Source organism: Uloborus diversus, chromosome 2 (genome assembly GCF_026930045.1).
Source record: "Uloborus diversus isolate 005 chromosome 2, Udiv.v.3.1, whole genome shotgun sequence".
In the NCBI taxonomy this organism is placed as follows: domain Eukaryota; kingdom Metazoa; phylum Arthropoda; class Arachnida; order Araneae; family Uloboridae; genus Uloborus; species Uloborus diversus.
Genome location: NC_072732.1, coordinates 112,468,756 through 112,487,613, shown reverse-complemented (window position 1 = coordinate 112,487,613; position 18,858 = coordinate 112,468,756). Strand labels below are relative to the sequence as shown.

The window sequence follows — 18,858 nt, the reverse complement described above, 5'->3', positions numbered from 1 at the left end:
ACAACTTTATTCATGCTATTCTCAGAATATATCAAATCAACGAACTAAATAACCGCGTTTTCACAATAGTCATGTGCTTGAATAAAACGTACGAAAAAGTTGGACAATATGGAAAAATTTGAAATGTGATCAGAAAATGAAGTATGAATATGATATGCAGTAGTGAAGTATATTATCAGGGCCGAATCAAGCCAAGGTGATGTCGAGATACTGGTAAAATTTGGTACACCTCTCAACAAAAAATCTGCACATTTACAAAGTAGTTGTTCAAAAAAAAAAAAAAAAAAAGGGGGGGGGGAATGTATAAATTTATCCTATTTTGTGCTCTTAAAATTATGGTGCCCAGGTTCACAGATCTGCAGGACCATGTGTTAATCAAGCATTGAATACTATTTAGTTGAACTTTGTAATTTTATTTTTATATTATCCCCCGGCCCGTGTAGATGGGGCGCCCCACAGGTTGAGAACATTTGATTGGGGGGGGGGGGGGGCATGTGTTAAAAAGCTTGGGAATAACTGATTTAAAGCACAAGACTTGGTTTCATTATTTACTGGGTGACAATTAAAAATTAGCCTGTCTTTAAAAATGTATGCTTTATTTTTAAGAATAATTTTAAATTATAGTTTTCATTTAAACGATGGTTAAAAGTTTGATCAAATATGAACAACAAATCATTTTGATTCACCACTTTTATTGATATCGCTTGAACAAATGCTACATATCAAATAAAGAGATCAAGCAATGAAATTTTTTAAAACTTGCAATACAAATATATAAAGTATATATATACATATACATCCATACTAAAAATACAGAATAATAACTATGTATTCCATTACACATAAACAATTATACAATCACAGTGTGGAAATAAAAACAAACACAAGGAACCTGACTAAAAGCATACAGCAAATACTAAGGATTAAAAAAATCCTTTACATGGAAAAAAAAAACATAGCATCAAAGAAACATAAAATATATATTTAAATGTTTGGAGAAGAATAAAAGTGGAAATTCATATTGCGTTTCAGCTGGGATAGAGATTTAAAGTACTCTCCAGTAAGTACACTAAGCAATATTGAAAATTCAATAATGCTATGCAATTATTCATGTGCAACACCAAGTTGAATTTTGGAGACTCATAAATTATGCAAAATAAATACTATTGAAAGACGATTTCAGGATCTCAATACAAACAAATGGTACTTAAATTACTTTCTGTAGTTTTGCAAGAAGTTGGACCCAATGGATAGTGATAACACTGCACTTATGAGTAGCAGTTCTAAAATTATATAAATGAAGAATTTCATGTAGTTGAAAATTGTACTAACTGCAGTTCACAAGTTAGTGAAAATTTTTCCACATATGAAAAACAACATTTATAATTGAGTTTGAAAAATGCCAAGAACATTTTAACAATTTTCAAAAAAAAAAAAAAAAAAAAAAAACTATAACAAATCATCGTAGAATGCACATAAAATTATTTCAAAGGATTGCCCAACAAACATATGATTCTTTCCTTGGCCTAATATCTGATATACAGCAGGTAACAGAATTCCCTAGGTGTTTTAGATAGGTTATATAACACAGATATATATATATATATATATATATATATATATATATATATATATATATATATATATAACTATTATAACTGCTGCAGCAAATTTTATATTACCTGATAAAGAATCAATTACAAGTATTTCTTCTGCAATGGAAACTTAGATACATTCTCGAGTTACGAAATAAGGAGCTTTCTCCTGATAGAATTAGATGGTTTTGGACAGTTGCAATCGTTTTTTTGATAACTACCACAACAGCCGCATTCACAATCGATGATCATGACACATCAAGATGAGTCTGGAAAGTTGATTTTAGAATTGATGTCTGCCACATATTTAAATGTTGAAATCCTGAACACTCATGAAACAAACTTAAATAAATTGTAACTATTCTTTAACAGGTAATATAATGTTTGTTGTTGTAATTATAAATTTTTTGAAAATAACCCTTCCCGAACACCAGAGAATGGTCTGTTTCAACATGTATCATAAAAGATTCAATTATGCAAAATTAACTTTTAATACTTATTTCGCATAAGGAATTGCTAGCAATTAATCTGAACTTCAGAGTAAAGATAACTTTTTTGCATGTCAAAGACATTTTATTATTTTTTTTTACATACAAAAATTATTAACTACTTAATTTCCTAGCAATGATAAAATAATAAGTACAGCTGACATTACACTTTCATTTATTTAATCCTAAACATCAAAATAAATCCTACACAAAAGCTTAAGTTTTGGAAATATAACTACATATTAACCGCACAATATACTCAGCAAAGATTAAATTATAGCACCAGATTTTCACACTGCTATAAGTGCAAGAAAAGTTCAGTGAAGTTTTAACTACATTACTTTACTCAACCCATATTGAAGGCTTCTAATTCATCTGTACCCATGTGAAGTGAGTTATATAACTTAAATAGCAATACAAATATTCTCAAATGAAAAACATAACAGAAAATGTTTATTTAATTCCTGCAAATTTTTTGCAAAAAAAAAAAAAAAAAAAAAAAGGCTTATAAATTTAACATGTATAAGTTACATGAAACTTAATATTTCTTAATAAAATTCCTTATTATCTGTTGTAAGAACTTTTTAAACATTTTAAATTCAATATCAATAAGAACTATCAGGCTTTATATCCTTCTATATTAGTCAGTTTTGAATTAAGAAAAAAAACCCAGCAAAATGAAGTTTCAATTCTATCATCATTAAAGGATTATTAGCAATGCAAAAAAGTTTTGCATGAAACAACAAAAAAGGTTTTTTTTATCGTAAGACAATTTACGGATAAAAATAAAGCTTTAAAAATCTTCAACTTTATGCAAACTGAGAGAAAATCTATTGATTAGCAATTTACACTAGTAATTTTAAACAGTAATGTTTCCTTTTCTTTTGTAATTAAACCATAGGAGAGTAACCTACTTCGAATATTAACCATTTAAATTAGTTAATGTTGAAAAAAAAAAAAAGACTATTGAGAAAACATTGATAATTGAAATTTAAAAGTCATAGGCAAATAGTTTAGATAAATTTCAGATTATATTCATTGGGATAAAAAAGAACATTTTACAATTACAAACACGTATCTTTTCCCAGTTGCTTTCTATTTCATTCTTAAAAAAATTAGTTCTCATGGAATTATCTCTATAGTCATTTTTACTATTTTGGTACATTTCAATCCCCCCCCCCTAAATGAACTTCAAATGTTTTAAGGAGTATTTTTCTGATCTGAAAAAAAAAAAAAAAACTAGTGATATCTCAGATTTTTGCTGATATAATGTTTGCATAAAGAAAAGATGAAATAATAATTAAAAAAAAAAAAAAATAATAAGGTACCAAAATTGCCTGAAAATTTTAGAGTTGCCAAAAAAAAAAAAAAAAAACAAAAGGCAGGCAGAGAGGTTTTACAAAACTTTAATACATAACTTTGTAATCTAGCAGAGGTTACAGAAAATATTATATATTTTCATGACAGTTATACACTTAAACATTTTTTTTTTGTTTTAATAAAGAATTATTAGCCATATTAAATAGAAATTGATAATAATGTTCTTCAAGGGCTAAAAAAGTAATAAAAATATTTGAAAAATGCTGTTTTTTTTCCAACAAAGAAAAACCGGAATGTTCCATAATTGTTTTTGAAAAATGTTATGTGCAAGACAATAAATACACTGGAATGATCCATATATAGTGAAGTATATTTTATGGAAGCAAAGAGGGGAACAAAAACATAATATGAAATACTGTTAAAAGTGTTCAGTAACCTATTTAGAATGAAAAATAACTTTTTACACAAGATAAAGAGAAATATTAATTTAAAACATATCAGAAAATGTCTACAACACAGCATCAGATAAATTAATAGTAAACATTTATACTACGAGAACATTAAGAAGATGTTTTGCTAGTAAATTGCTTCACTACAAAATGTTTCTGATACCATAATCTTGGGATGAAAACTTATGACTTTAAATGCTAAAGACAAAAATTCAAAGATTCAACAGTTCATAATTTGAAATATTTTTTCCCCATATTAACATTATTAATAATACAAAATATTTAGTTATTGAAATATGGAAAGAATATTTCAGGGCTTACTTACCCTTTAATGACTTGGGATGATTTTATGAGGATTTTCTTAAAAGAGTTTAAAAAAAAGTTTGGGTCAGCAAATACAAACAGAACTAAGAAAACAATAGTTAGAACTCTAATTTCTGTGATAGGGATAGGAAGTCTTCAGTTAGTAAAATACCTGCATCTTGTGTTTTCATAGCCCTGTTCTTGTAAACTTTCCTGTACATAGTTTTTCCTTGCAACAGCCTGGCAGTGATTTTAAAATTCCAGAGATCTTGTTAATCACATTAAACTGTATTAAAAAATAAAGTGTGAGCCAGCAGAAATAGAAAACACATAATGAATCTACAAAAATGCAGAGCTGTATCCATTATCAAAAGGGTTAATATCACAAATACAAAATAAAAACCCGAATCCTGTGACAAGAAAAGTAATTGATGCATGAAAAGGGCCGCAGAGAGTCAAGGCCCCCCCCCACAAAAAAAAAGAAAGAAAAGGGGAAAAGGAGAAAAAAGGAGGGAAAAAGAAATGAAAATGTTGGAAAAGAAAGGGGAAAAAAAGGGTGGGAGAAGAAAAAAAGATCAAAACTGCTACTAAAAAACAATTAACTCTATTTTAAGTGTCACAACAGTAAATACCGAAAGAGTATAAATTTTACTTAATCCTTTCGTTTTCTCTCATTTGGAGTTCCCCCCCCCCCTTTCTTCCATCCTTTCTTTGTTTTTTTTTCCTTCTTTTTTTGTGTAAGTCTCACTAGGCCCCCCTAAGGACAGGGCCCCTAGTTTCGGACTAGGCAGACAATGGCCGCTTGTCGGGTCTGTGCATGAATAAACAATATTGTTAGGTAATTATCTATTGATGATATTAATTTAATTTGTTTCTATGGCAACCATTAAAAAAAAAAAAAATTTGTAATTTTCCCATCACTGTTCACATTCCTAATTTAGTATTTAATATTTATATTTTTGCATAAGCCTGAAATAGTTGGTATAAAAACATGATTCTTAAATTCTCAATACAGTAGTCTCGAAAATCCAAGTCTCAAAAGTCTGAGGTTCTATTTAATTGAGGTGCTTTATTTATGAAGGTATATTTTTAATGGTTAAAAAAATATTTACATTTAAATCTGAAAATAGAATCTCTCCATATTGTTCAACTTACGTACGATAAAGTAATTAAAATTTGGTTAATTTAAGGGCTTAAAAATGAAATTGTTTTAACACAAAGAACAAACACCTTTTTTGGAATATCCAATTGCAATACTCAAAAGTACATTTAGACTACATGAAAAACACTAATAAAAGTTTACTTAGGGATACTTAAAAGGGAAATTTGAAAATCTGAGTGATAAACTTTCGTGCAGTTAATATTTTCCTCGTTGTACAAGAAAATAAAAGGTTCATGCATTTATGCTGTCCGAGTAACGTAAAATTTTAATCACTGAGAATCTTCCATATAATTCGAGGTGGCGCAAGCTGCATATACCTTGGATTTTTAAAACTCTGATTTTCAACTACAAAAAAATGTAAATCAAATTTTAATAAATAGTCAAGTGCCTAGTATGCTCAAAAGAGCTTCCAACATTATAAATTTGCTTTAAAAAAAATTCAATTATGGTCACAATGCTATTTACTACTTCCAGTGACATATAAAATCAGTTGCTCATTCAGCAATTCACATCTTACACTGACTATAGATAGCTTTTTGTCCTAAATCTAATTATAATTCACATCTGGACTTCAAAAATGCCACAGCAAGAGTATATCCTACTAAATAGGGAATGCAATTGCAGAAAATGATGCCTAGGAAATTGGAAGCATTTTTGCCACTGTTAGAATCAAAATGAAACAAATTGACATTTCTAAGACAGGGTGGCGACAGAAACTGTGACAAAAAGTTCCCTGACTTTTCCCTGAATAAGTTCACCAAATTTCCCTGATTTACATTACAAATATTATGGTTTCCTTGCTTTGTCCTACTTGAAAACCATGGCATATTAAATAAAATGCAGTGTTTAAAACGTTTTAAGGTGTTAATTAAAAATATATTTTGAAAAGATTCTCCTTTTTTAGTAAAAATAGTACATTGAATTATCTACAGGGAAATATTATAGGAAATCTAAAACAAATACTTTACTTCCAGTAACCAGTTAACATAGGAATTCTAAGAAATTATTCCAAACACTCTTAAAGAAATATCTCATCATGATAAACTAAAAAGTTTATAGAAATAGTTTCAGACTGTATCATGGGTGCAAGTTTGGTGATGTGTTCAAGACGGAAAATATTTTCAGACCCCCCCCCCCCCACATGCGTGCTTAAGGAAAATTTTATGTATGTAAATGTTGTAGATTTTAACAATGCCAGTTTTGGAATCTGTCTTTGATTTGAATGTTAAGCCTTTAAATTGTAATATTTAAGCATTTTGATATCGTAATGAAAAACAATCAAATAATTTCGAAATATATGCGGCGTACGGATCACCATGTCGTGGACAATGATTGTCCGAATCTGGATTTGAGCTACGGAACTTTGTGATATTAACCAAGGATTTTAACCACTGAACCAAAAGAACCTCAAGATTTGGGGGCAAAGTTAGGCTATGTGCTCTCTGACGTACGCCACATATATATAACTTGGTTTTAAAATAAAAGAATTTTAAGGTCTGAAAAAAAAACCCCTTCATATAATCTGAGGCAACAGCGAATAATATGATGGCAAAAAACAAAATTGATTTTCATACACATTTAATTTTAACAAATAAATTAAAAACGCAAAGAAGTAATAATTTTTAAGCTTTTATCTGTACTAATTTAAAAAACAGATTTTTTTTCTTGAAATCGCGATTACAGTACGTTAATTACTTTAAGATAATGAGTAAAGGCAAGGGATCTAAGGCATTAATGACTCTTCCTCTGGCTTCCTCTTTGCCTGTAGGGTTCTTTATTTTACGCAGCTTGGAACTCGTGAAAGTTAAAATCGAGCTATGTAAAATAAATAACTTCACAGACACAATCTTAAGAAGTTCATCCTGTGTTTAAGAAGTTAAGATTCAATACTTAGACGTTGAGAAAAAAAATGCACAAATGTGCGGCAGTGTATAATCGCACTTAATTGATTTTACTTTTTTCTCACCAGATAATTGGCGGAAGAGGCGTAGTAAATTAGGGTACTAAATTTTGCAAAAAAAAAAAAAATTTTTTTTCTTAATTTAATCATTTTTCCCTGAATTTGTTTTTTTTTTTCGAAATTCCTTGATTTTTCTCTGATTAGTAAAGTTCCCTGTCTTCCCTGATCTGTCGTCACCCTGTAAGAGAGAGTTTTAAAATAAATTCGACTATCATTCTATTTCATGATTCTGGAAAAGCATGGATTAAGTTACAAGATTTTACAGAAAATGTAGTAGGATATAACAATTAGATATTAAACAACCATAAAAATTTAAGAAATCTCCATCATAATATATTTTAGATTATAAATTGTGTACTAAAATTGAAGAAAGCACAAAAATGACTTCTTTTTCTATTATTTGTTTTTAACATCATGACAAAAATATAACATGATATGAGGAGATAACATTTCTGGGCTTATTGGCCATGGTCTAATTGGAGTAAAAATTCCAGACGTTTCGGCTTACTTTGCTGCAGCCATCATCAGTGGTTTGAGTTTTGTGAGACTGATTCCTTGCTTCGGTGGCTCCGGTATTTAAGCGCAGCAGCAGTTTGCTTAGTTACCGGAGTCACCGAAGCAAGGAATCAGTCTCACAAAACTCAAACCACTGATGATGGCTGCAGCAAAGTAAGCCGAAACGTCTGGAATTTCTACTCCAATTAGACCACGGCCAATAAGCCTGGAAATGTTATCTCCTCATATTGACGCCGGCGGTGAAAGCCTTAAACAGTATTTAAAAATATAACATTTTAAAATTTAGACAATTTATCCCATTAAAAAAGGGATACATACAAACAGTTTTACCAACAGCTTTTTATGAAACAGAAAGACTTTTTACTATTGGCTTAATTGTTCAAAGATTATAATAAAATACCTTTCATTTACTTACAACAAATCTTATCTGTACAGATAGTATTCAAAAGTGGTAAAATTAACACTATCAACAGAACTTTAGAAGTCAAGGAATAAAAAATACTGAAGAGTTATGCTATCAGATATTCATTAAAAAAAAAAAAAAAAAAAAAAAAAAAAAAAAATCAAAGCAAAAGTTTAAACAAATCATCAGCAACATCATATACTTTATATATTAAATTGTTAATAAGATTAAAACATTTTTAACAGCATTGTTCCAACTATTTTCACTTTTCTGTTATCAGTGATCATATATATATATAAAGAACATTTGTGCAAGAATAAACAAGAGTTTTCAAATGTAATCGATTTCCTGAGACAAAATAATTTTGAATTAAAGTAAATTTTAAAAAGGAAATCTTATTTTCGAAAATACTTTCAAAACAAAATAGGAATAATAAAATTAAAAATGCAAGCTGTTGAATACTTTCATAGAGTAAAATTATATAATAAAAATCTATGTAATCCATATTGATTACTAACAAAATACTGAAGACATTATTTTCATTTGATATACATATTTTTTTTATATAGAAACGAAATTCATACAAGATACACTATCTACAAATTCCCACATTATACAACTTCTTTTGTGGACTGTAAAACAGAAGAAAACATAAAAATAATTTATATTACAAGAACTGCAGGTTGCAGTTAGTTTTTATCACTATTATAGAACATAGTATTTTTTCATGAACTAAAGAGAAACAAGAACTATTGAGAGAAAATATATCTTTTAAAATATCTATCCTGTTTTAGCAAACAATCTCAAAAGCAACTTGCAATGAGTTAAAGATCACAATGAAAAATGTTCAAGAGTCCAGCTGTAGTTCTTCAAACGATTCTGTACTGGCTTCTGAGCCATTACCAGCAATCTTGTTTTTTTCATCTAAGCTGTCGAGAATCTCCTCATTTGTTGGCAATTCTTCTACTTTAGAGCCACCCACTAGCGAATCAACAGAACTTATGGTGTCCGGCAAATCTTCTAAATCTTTGATTGAGCCATCATCAGCTTTGTCAACAGTATTCTCAGAGGTCACTTCTTCCTCACTTTCTGCAAGTGCTTCATATACAAAGAATTCACTTTGGTTTGACAATGGAGCAACATACACTATTTTCGACCCATCACATATTTCTATTAAAGGATATGCTTGCAGTTTCTTCTCCTAAAAACAAGAAATACAATATTAAACTATTTTATCACAAAGGAGCTTTATGCTCAACTATTCATTAAAACTGCATTAACTAATTCTATATTTTTATAAAACATAAGTCTTAAAACAATTTTTTTATTTTTCTTCTGTTTCCTACATTTAAGGAAGTTTAATAACATTCAGCTTGTGAAATACACCGCCAGCTCAGTCATTTCCAGCCGAGGACTGCAGTTTCGTGCTTATTAGCACTCAACAGCCCGGCATAGGAAAGTGACTGAGCTGGAGATAGAAAACCTCTTAAAGAAGCACTCTTTCTGCACTCTTGGCTTCCTGAAGAGGTTTTCCATCTCCAGCTCAGTCACTTTAGTACGTCGGGCTGATGAGTGCTAATAAGCACGAAACTGCAGTCCTCGGCTGGAAATGACTGAGCTGGCAGTGTATTTTACGTATTTTTGCTTTAGCCCTGGCTAATGGGCGGTAATTTACTGAATATATAAACATTCACCTTGCATAAAAAGTAAGAAACAATTTTTGTACCGAGTGACTTAGTTGAATATCAAGACGAGTGAAGACAATACAAGAAAAATTAATATTATTCTGCATGAAAAAGTAAAGTTAAGGAATGGAAGTAACGCATTGCATTGTTTTTACAATAATATCTATACCCAAACTTTAGAGAAATTGAGAGCTGAATTTCACGTTGCAAAAATGTTAAGATTGCATCCTACTGTAGTAATTTAGTTTTAAAAACCAATTTACGTGCTTCATACTGTGTTTTATTGCATGAATATTACACAGAAGTTTTCTTCCTTCACAAAATTCTGAAAAATTGCAAGTAAATACTTATGAGACAATTAAAACTCATGTTATGCAATGAAACAGAGTGTCTAAATGTTTACATTCGTCACGATGGAATGTCCCTATAACGAATTTTTATTTAATCCCTCTGACTTTGCTACAGATGGGCTCGACTGTAATAGACTCGATGTAACATCATTAAGTCATTTCAAACAAAAAATATGTATTATCCCTATGCTTTTATGTGCTACTATTACCTTGTTTGAGGCACAGTAGCTTTGTTTGTGCCCAACTTGTCTTTTATTATTTTTCAGCCAACTGAAAGCATTTCAGCAGCTTAGTGATGTTCCCATTAGTTTTTCTGAGGTTATATTCCCAGAAATCCATTATGAAGATTATATGTCTATGCGGTTGTAAGGCGTTGAATTATTAAGTGTTAAGAAATAGAGACGTACCGAGTAGTACTTCGGCCGAGTTCCAATTATATTTTAAGAAGAACCACCGACACACACGTGATGAATTTTGAACTTGTTACCTCCATGTCCAAATAATAGTTTTTAAAACAAAATTCCAGTTTTTTAACTATGTATTATTAAATTGTTTGTGTCAATAATTTTACAAATAAGTTATTTTTTAAATTAAAAATAAGCAAATACATAAAAGGTAGGATTAATCAAGTTGGAATTAAAACAAATTATATCAATCTATACTTCTAGTCCACCAAACGTAAATAAATTTTAAAAGCAAATGAAACAACGTTAAAAGCACAAATGCGCAGGAGCACTGCAAACATGTGCCTCTGCATTACCAGGAACATCTTTTTCAGTGCATAAAATGTGAGCTAATGAATGTAAAAAAAAATCCCACTTTTGTCGGATGTCTTTAAATTCATAAGCTCACATTTTATGCATTGAAAAAAGCATTCCTTGTAATGCCAAAACACGTGCCTTCAGTGTTCCTGCACATTTGTGCTTTTAACGTTGTTTTATTTTTCAAGAAAAGGTAATTTATTCTCTTCCTATAAATAATTTTGTTAGTGGCAAAAATCCATTTGATAGTATAAAAATTTCATATTTTCTGTACTTACCTTTTTTGCCCCATTTTTAGTAAATAAGTTTCATTAACTTTGAGGCATTAAAATATAAGATTTACTCCATTGAAGCATAACAGACTTCATTATTCTAAAAATTTGAATTTGAGTTGTAAATTTGAATTTTAAATGCTTGTAGTATATTATATGCTTGCACTTTTTTATTGATTGTAAAATCTGCTTTGAACAATATTCAACTTTTTACAACTACTCAGTATCGGCCGAGTACCTAATCAAAATTTGGCCGAGTACCGAGTACTCGGGAAATGGGCCAAGTAGGCAGAGTACCAAGTAGTTGCCGAGTACTCGGTGCGTCTCTATTAAGAAATATAGAAATAAGGGTACTTGTGGGTTAACATGAATATATTATTCTTGCTTTAGGAAAATTTAAAAATGCGATGATAGAATCTGAACTATAAATGAAAATTTTCAATTTTTGAAACTTGAGGGTATACGCTACAATTCTAAAAAATGTTTGAGACCGCATAATACGGCGTACATGGGAACACCAGTGGGGAAACAGCAGCTGTATGAAAAAAAGTAAATGGCTAGGTCAAGTGAACTCTAATGAAGCCACTATGGCTCAAGGAGTTAAATATTTTAAACACAACATTTTATACTGTATGTAATGGTATTTCTACAGAAAGCAAATTAATAATGCTATGGCATTCCTTGCTGTTGAATGCCCCCCCCCCCCAAACAAAGAACAAAATTCCAAATAATTTCAATAAAAAACATCAATACCTGAATGTATGTTCTAAAACTTGGAACAACTCTATGAACAGCTATCAGCACTGAAAGGAAGCTCATATGTGGAAAATCAGCATACACAACATGATCTACACTAGGAAACTTAGCTACTTGAAAACCTTTGGCCAAAAAATTTTGTCTTTCTCTCTCTTCAACAGGCTTATCTTCATCATTAATAATCAGGCCAACAATGGATCTCATATGATTTTCTCCAACCTAAAAAAATACACAAGTTACAGTATTTAATCCACAATTAAGATCCATAAATTAAAAAGATTTAGATCTAGATTACTAACATAACAAGGATTTCTAAAGAAACAAAACCAATAATATCATTTTGCCTAAAATAATTTTAATATTGATGAAATTCTTACGAAAAGTTTTCGTAAGAATTTTTATCAAAATTGGGGTTATATCTGATGTTATTATGAATGAAATGATGGAGAGGAGGGCTCAGTAGAGCCAAGCACTGCGACCAGAGGTCTATTGTACTAAACCCTAAACAGAAGTCCTAAAACAGACCAGTAGCCGAAGCAAAGATTAGCAGGCATTTAATGGGAATTTTTATAGATCTCCCAAGGATCAAGCAAGTGGTGGCCAAGGTGTTCAAACCTGTAGGCAGAAAAGACCCATTGCAATCACACAGAATATGTGCAGCAGTTTCCTCATGAAAGCGACAGCTCTACAAATTGGGTCATCAGTGACGCCCATTATAGTAAGATGCCGCTTCAAGGTACAATGACCAGTAAGGAGGCCGATAGCGCTTCTGACACTGTTACGGTTCAGACTTAAGAGCTCCTTTACTCTAATACTAGGGCAACCTCTATTAAATTATTTCGCCTGCAGCTGTCCATCAAGGTTGCGCCAGTTATAGTACTGTGTTGTACCAAAAATATCAAAAACAGCAGTCCTAAAAAGATTTTTCGAAATCCCGATTGCTGGCTCAGGGCCAATTAAACGGATATCAGAGCCTTTCCGAGCAAGATAGTCGGCTTTCTCACTTCCTTGCACTCCAGAGTGTCCAGGTACCCAACAAAGGGTAACCTTGTTCAGTTTTGCAAGATTGCAGAGAAAATTATAGCAATCCTAAACAATGTGGGATGTCATAACAACCTTATTAAGTGTGTTTAAGGCAGCCTGACTATCAAAGCATATATGAACACAATGGTCTCTATAGCCACGACTCAAGCATATACTGCAACGCACCAGGATAGCATAAATTTCAGCCTGAAAAACAGAAGTAAACTTGCCCAAAGGACAAGAATACTCAATGCCATCACCGGGACAAAAAGCCCCAGTCCCAGTCCTTTCATTAATTTTAGAACCATCAGTGTACCAGAGAGTGTAACCTTTAACCATGAGATAAGTCTACATCATATCATTATACATTAATGAACAGGTCTAACCAGGGATGTACATTTTTTCCACCCCAGAAAAAATTGTTCCGGACAAAATATCATTTGTCTGAATTTTTTGCATATTTAATCCATTAATTACTTTTAAACTGTTTCAAGTTTTTTTTAAAGACAGAAATCCATCAAAAGAGTGAAAACTTCCACCTCTAAATTAATTTTAACTACTAGTTAGAATGTAATCTCAGCTATAATGAGAGGACATCCACCTTCAGCTCAGGTATTGCGGGACATTAATTAATTACCTAAGAAAGATTTTGGCAATTTCTGACCCCCCTCCCCCATTGTACGGGTACCTAAGAGTTTTCAAACCCCTCCCCCTATTCTTACTTAAGATTCCATTTACAGGGTTTGAAATAGAGCGCGGGATTGCGCAAAACGTGCACAAAAACGGTAAATCCTGCGCAATTCAAAAGTCCATGCGGGATCCCCCCCCCCCCCCCCCCCCCCCCCCCCCCCCCGTAAATTCTTAAACTCGATAACAAACCCCATACTGGAAAGCAGAAAAGATAAAAAAATTTCAAAATGCATTTTTATTTTGGAAAGATGGAAAAAATTTAATCAAGCATCCATCAATTCAAAGCAATTCAAGTTACATCGACGAATTCCGATTCGCTGACATCAACCGATTCCGATCCACTGGTCGAAATGCGATCTTAAAGCTGCTGGAAATGACAGTCCGTTTTCGAAAGGCATAGGCAATTTCTTACTTTATTTTTTGATCAGAAATGGTTCAGTTTTCTGATATAAATCCTATCCCATCTGCAAGCACTGCCCCCATTTACAACTCACCCGGGATCATGTTTTTAATTGTCAGGCCATTATTCGCTCCCTCCTCCAACTTGGAGCACCACCAATTGAAATCCTGTACAGCCATCGGGCTCCAGAATTAGCAGATCTTGTTATCAAGACTTTTGGAGACATCTAGACCTTTCGCACTCTGCACGTCATCAGACATAACAACAACAACTTTTTGATCGTGAGAAAAAAAAGTCTTTGTGCAATAGAAATATTATTCTAAACAATGGAGACCGAACCCCATTCGGATAATTAGATCCAGAAAATGGCCTACTTAAAAAAATAATTGAATGAATGTGTATGTTACTTAGTTGTAAAATATTTTTTTAAAAATGAAATAATAAAATAAAATTGCAAAATTACTGAATAATTATTTGAAAATGGGGTTGATTTTTCACTAAAAAAATTATAATTTAAAAAAATGAATAAATAAAAAGATGAAATAAAAATGAATTATAAAAAAATTCTAAACAAATTTTCAGAACTTATAAAAATTCTCCCCCAAATTCGAAAATTCCCCCTGGAATCTGAAGTAAAGGGGGACATTCCCCCCTAGAAATTGAACCATATTTCAAACCCTGCATTTATTTTCAAAATTCTAAAATAACGATTATTACATCACTGGAATCGTTACTAAATTCACTATTATTAAGTTAAACTTTTAAAGTTTTACGTATTTAAAGGTTGGAATCTAGACTGAATCAGGGGTCTGGCCAGAGGATATTTGGGTCTATTAACGGACCCTTCACAAAATACTGATAAACAAGAACGGATCTTTCACAAATTGTTTAGCAAATCTAAAATCAAAATAACGCATGTTAAACCGATAATTTTTTGGAACCTTTTTTAAAGTCAAATTAGAGGGATCAGCTTATACATCAGCTTATATAGTTTTTTGTTTTCAAAAATGTAAGAACATTTCTTTTCCAGCCATTAATGAATAAATCATTGAAAATGTCAAATTTTAATAACTCTAATCTGTACTGAAATCGGTTTGTATTGGGAAAATATCCTGCTTAACCATAGGAAAAATATCTGAGCCCCCTCCCCCTTAAAATTTTGCATATGGGAACCCTTGCAACTGTATCTGCATTTTACTTCTAATGAGTGCTATTTGCTAGCAGCATAAAGATGATTTGAGGTTGATATTGACTTATTCAACATTAAATTCACCTTAAAATCACTTAGAGTGTAGCATTTCCTTTTCAGCACATTTAGAATTTAATAATAAATGTTGATCTAAAACTGGTTTTTGACAGTATTTGACAAGGAGGATATGACAACTCAAAATAAGCACAGAGGCTTAAAAAAAGCCTTTCGCGCTTCCAAGCTGCAGACCAGGTTCAATCCCTGTGTCAGGCATGGTTGACTATGCCTCTCATCCCTTCGGTGGATTCATAAAATGAACACGGAGCGTGCTTGGGAACGAAACTCTGAGGGCTCTGCATTCAGTTGACTACCTCATCCAAACATCTGCCTTAAACCCCATAGAGCCCTTGGTCAGGAACATTGAGATAGGCAAAGTAGGCTTTAACTCCCATCATGCTGTTGCGCCACTGAGTTTAGTTTAAACTGTCAAAACCTACCAACTCTAATTGCATGCAGTTCTGCCTTAGCCCCGGGTTAAGGACAGAAGCTTACTGCTTAAAACTTAAAGATTTTACCTTCACATCATGAGTTGAGTAGCACCAGTGCTTACAGACTTTCGCTGTTGTGCTAAAATAATTTCAGCTATCAGTTTAAAGGTAATCTCAGCTTCAATGAGAGGACATCCAACTGGACTATTCTAGATTGACAAGTCAGTTACAGTCTCTGCATGTGATAACCGGACTGTCGGTATATTATGTGTAGTTCTGCGACAGTACTGGCTTAATGGTGGCAATTTATTATTTATTATCCTATGCTATTGAGAAATCAGTACTAGTTCTGATTCTGCAAAAACTAATAAAAATTTATCATATTTATTTGACTTATTATAAGCTCTTTAAGGATTTCATTAATTCTTTTTGTTTGATTAATAAAATTAAATTGACCTGAGGCTCCACACCTGCTAAAATCAGCCTCGCCAATCGATCCACATTTATTCTATCTTTATGTGCAACAACGTTATGGTAGTAAGAATACAATGGCATTCGAATTATGAGAATTTATTAGTTTTATGCTTTTTAGAATCTTAATATATTGAATTCCAAAACTTAGATTTCAACTAATTTTCACATAAAATTCATGTTAAACCTTTAGTGACGTCTTTTTATGTTGCAAAAAGCATTAAGCGCTTTTGATATCAGATTTTCGAAAACTAAATAAATAAAACAAAGAATAAAATTAATGAATAATTGGAATATTTTTCAACAAATGTAAAACAACAAGAGAAAGTTTTTGAAACACACAAAACACAAATAAGTTGATAGCTAAAAGTTTCGGGTGAGGAGAAAACGACTTTCAGTTAGAAATGTATGCATAAGAGTGAATTCTTGTAGAGTTGTTGTTCTTTCACAAAATTATATATAATGCATAAAAAATTATGGAAAATTCACAAACCTCCCTCGGATTGTCATAATATACGCCAATACATCTCAGTTGGGGAGCTAAACCGTGTGCTTCTGCATAAAGCATACTGCAATCTTTATGAGATCCTCTTACGAACTTGTAAGCAACTTCTAGTTCATCGAATGGAGGTTTACAAGTTTTAACATCAACAGGCAGAAAGTAGCCAGAATGCCACAGGAGGGCGACTATCGTCAATAAAATAAGAATTAAGAGGACTGGAATCAATACCATAATTATACCAGCAGATTCCATTGTAGCGGCAGATTGGGTATCCATGATTCTTGATTAAAAAGAAAAAAGACAATTAGCATTTAACAACAAAAATTACATAGTTACAGTTAAACTGTCCAATTCGCGAACTGTTTGGTTGCGTTCGACGAACCTCACCGGTAGCACCCGGTTAGTTAATCACGTGACAGCTAATGATCACGTGCTCCAATCCACCAATCAACAGCTTAAAATGGTAACCGGTGAGGTAACCGATAGATGATAGAACATTGCGGTTTGTAACTGGTTACTTACCGGTCGACCGAGGAGGTTCGTCGAACGCAGTCTTTGGAAAAAAAAATGTATAAGTAAATTTAAATTATTTAATTGACTTTTAACTAAAGAAAAATCTAACCACAGGTACTGCGCTGATCTATCGAATAATATCGATTTGTATTAGGTGTAATTTCAAGATTTAAGTAAAGGACTCATTGATAGTTTACTGTGAAATATCTATGGATTAATCTTTTCTCTCTTTTTTGATTTTCTTTCTTATTAGAAGTGCATACATGAAATTCACTACAATTCCATCCTTTCTTCAATAAAAGTTTTTACTTTTATGTTGTCTTTCGTTGCTGTCATAAAAGCAGCTGTTGAGCTGAATGTAATGTAAAATCAACTTGAAAACTGCCAGTAGCAGCCAAGGAGCCAAGCAGTGAGCTCTATAAAATGGAGAAAACCTACAATAGTGGAAACTTGAGCTCGCTTGGCGGGAGAACGGGGTAGAGTGGAAGACTAGATTTGTAAGATTATCGCTGTTTCGCTGGCGTTACGATTTTTGCTGATGCACTGGAGGGGCGTGTTAACGAGGATGCGATCGCTGATCTCATTGGATGCAACCAGTTATGTAATAGCTGCGCTTTTTGGGAAGACTGGCAGTTTTGCTTTTCTCTTGAAAGGAAATAATTGATGCAAATGAAACTTAAATGAAGTATTGTTGCGTTGTGTACCGTATCCTGTTGTAAAACCATAAAGGGTGGACTTGACACTTTTACGTGAAATATATTACAGTAGTTAGTAGTACAAGAACTTATATTAAATTAAAAAAATAAAATAATCGCGACCTCAATTGCCTTAGCTCATTTTCAGATGAATCTCGCGGGAAAAAGCGCGCATTAAATTCAAATTTTTTTATAAGAAATGAAAAAACAAGCAAAAAAGAAAGATAATCACAACTACTGAGTTTTGCTAGTCGTAAAAGCAGAATCATGAGAGAAAATTGAAAATCCCTTACTAAAACCAATTACAAGTGTTTTGTTTGTTAACTCAAAAGAATTGACAGTAGATAAGAATTTTAAATGATTAAGCTTTCTACTATTGTGTGCCAATAATGAAATCGTTACCAATTGCGTAAATAAAGGTTTAGAATTGTTCTTGAAACTTACTTGAAAAAAAAGGTTATTTATAACTTCAGTTCAATATGAATCTAAAGTCCCAAACGAATGCTTTCATAAGCAGGAAAAATGTGTTCTTTCGATTGCTATCAACGGGTCAGTCCAAACACATTAAATAATATTTTTTTTTTTTTTTTGAGCAATCACGAATTGCGTACTATTCTCACTTTCCCAAGTTTGATGTTGCTCTGATTTTTCAGATTTCCATGACAATGGTTGTTTTTAGTACTTATTTAGGAGGGAAAATTTCGCCTTCATAGTTACAAACCATGTGCGGTTTGATTTTATTTATATTTTTTTCAGGGCTGTTTTTTTTAGCAATAACGAATTATATACTATCCTCGCTTCACCAAAAAGGATGTTACTCTCCTTTAACAGACTACCATGACGATGGTTGTTTTTAGTATTTATTTA

At 31.9% G+C, this 18,858-nt stretch overlaps 1 protein-coding gene across 1 annotated transcript; it reads right to left on the bottom strand.

The window, feature by feature from the left end:
• Positions 1-8,985: 8,985 nt before the first annotated feature.
• LOC129217456 (testis-expressed protein 264 homolog) lies at positions 8,986-17,051 on the bottom strand. Its single transcript, XM_054851756.1, has 3 exons — positions 16,775-17,051; positions 12,018-12,239; positions 8,986-9,397 (listed from the first exon to the last, which is right to left on the bottom strand). Exons 1-3 carry the CDS (start codon positions 17,033-17,035, stop codon positions 9,044-9,046), a joined length of 837 nt encoding a protein of 278 aa, XP_054707731.1. The 5' UTR covers positions 17,036-17,051; the 3' UTR covers positions 8,986-9,043.
• Positions 17,052-18,858: the final 1,807 nt, after the last annotated feature.

Bases quoted from the DNA above. Each gene is read 5' to 3' on its own strand.
- LOC129217456 (XM_054851756.1), bottom strand. From the start codon at position 17,035: ATGGAATCTGCTGGTATAATTATGGTATTGATTCCAGTCCTCTTAATT. The intron at 12,240-16,774 runs GTTTGTGAATTT...GTATTTTTTTAG, and splicing joins ATTATGACAATCCGAGGGAG to GTTGGAGAAAATCATATGAG. The intron at 9,398-12,017 runs GTATTGATGTTT...TCTTGTTTTTAG, and splicing joins GTTTTAGAACATACATTCAG to GAGAAGAAACTGCAAGCATA.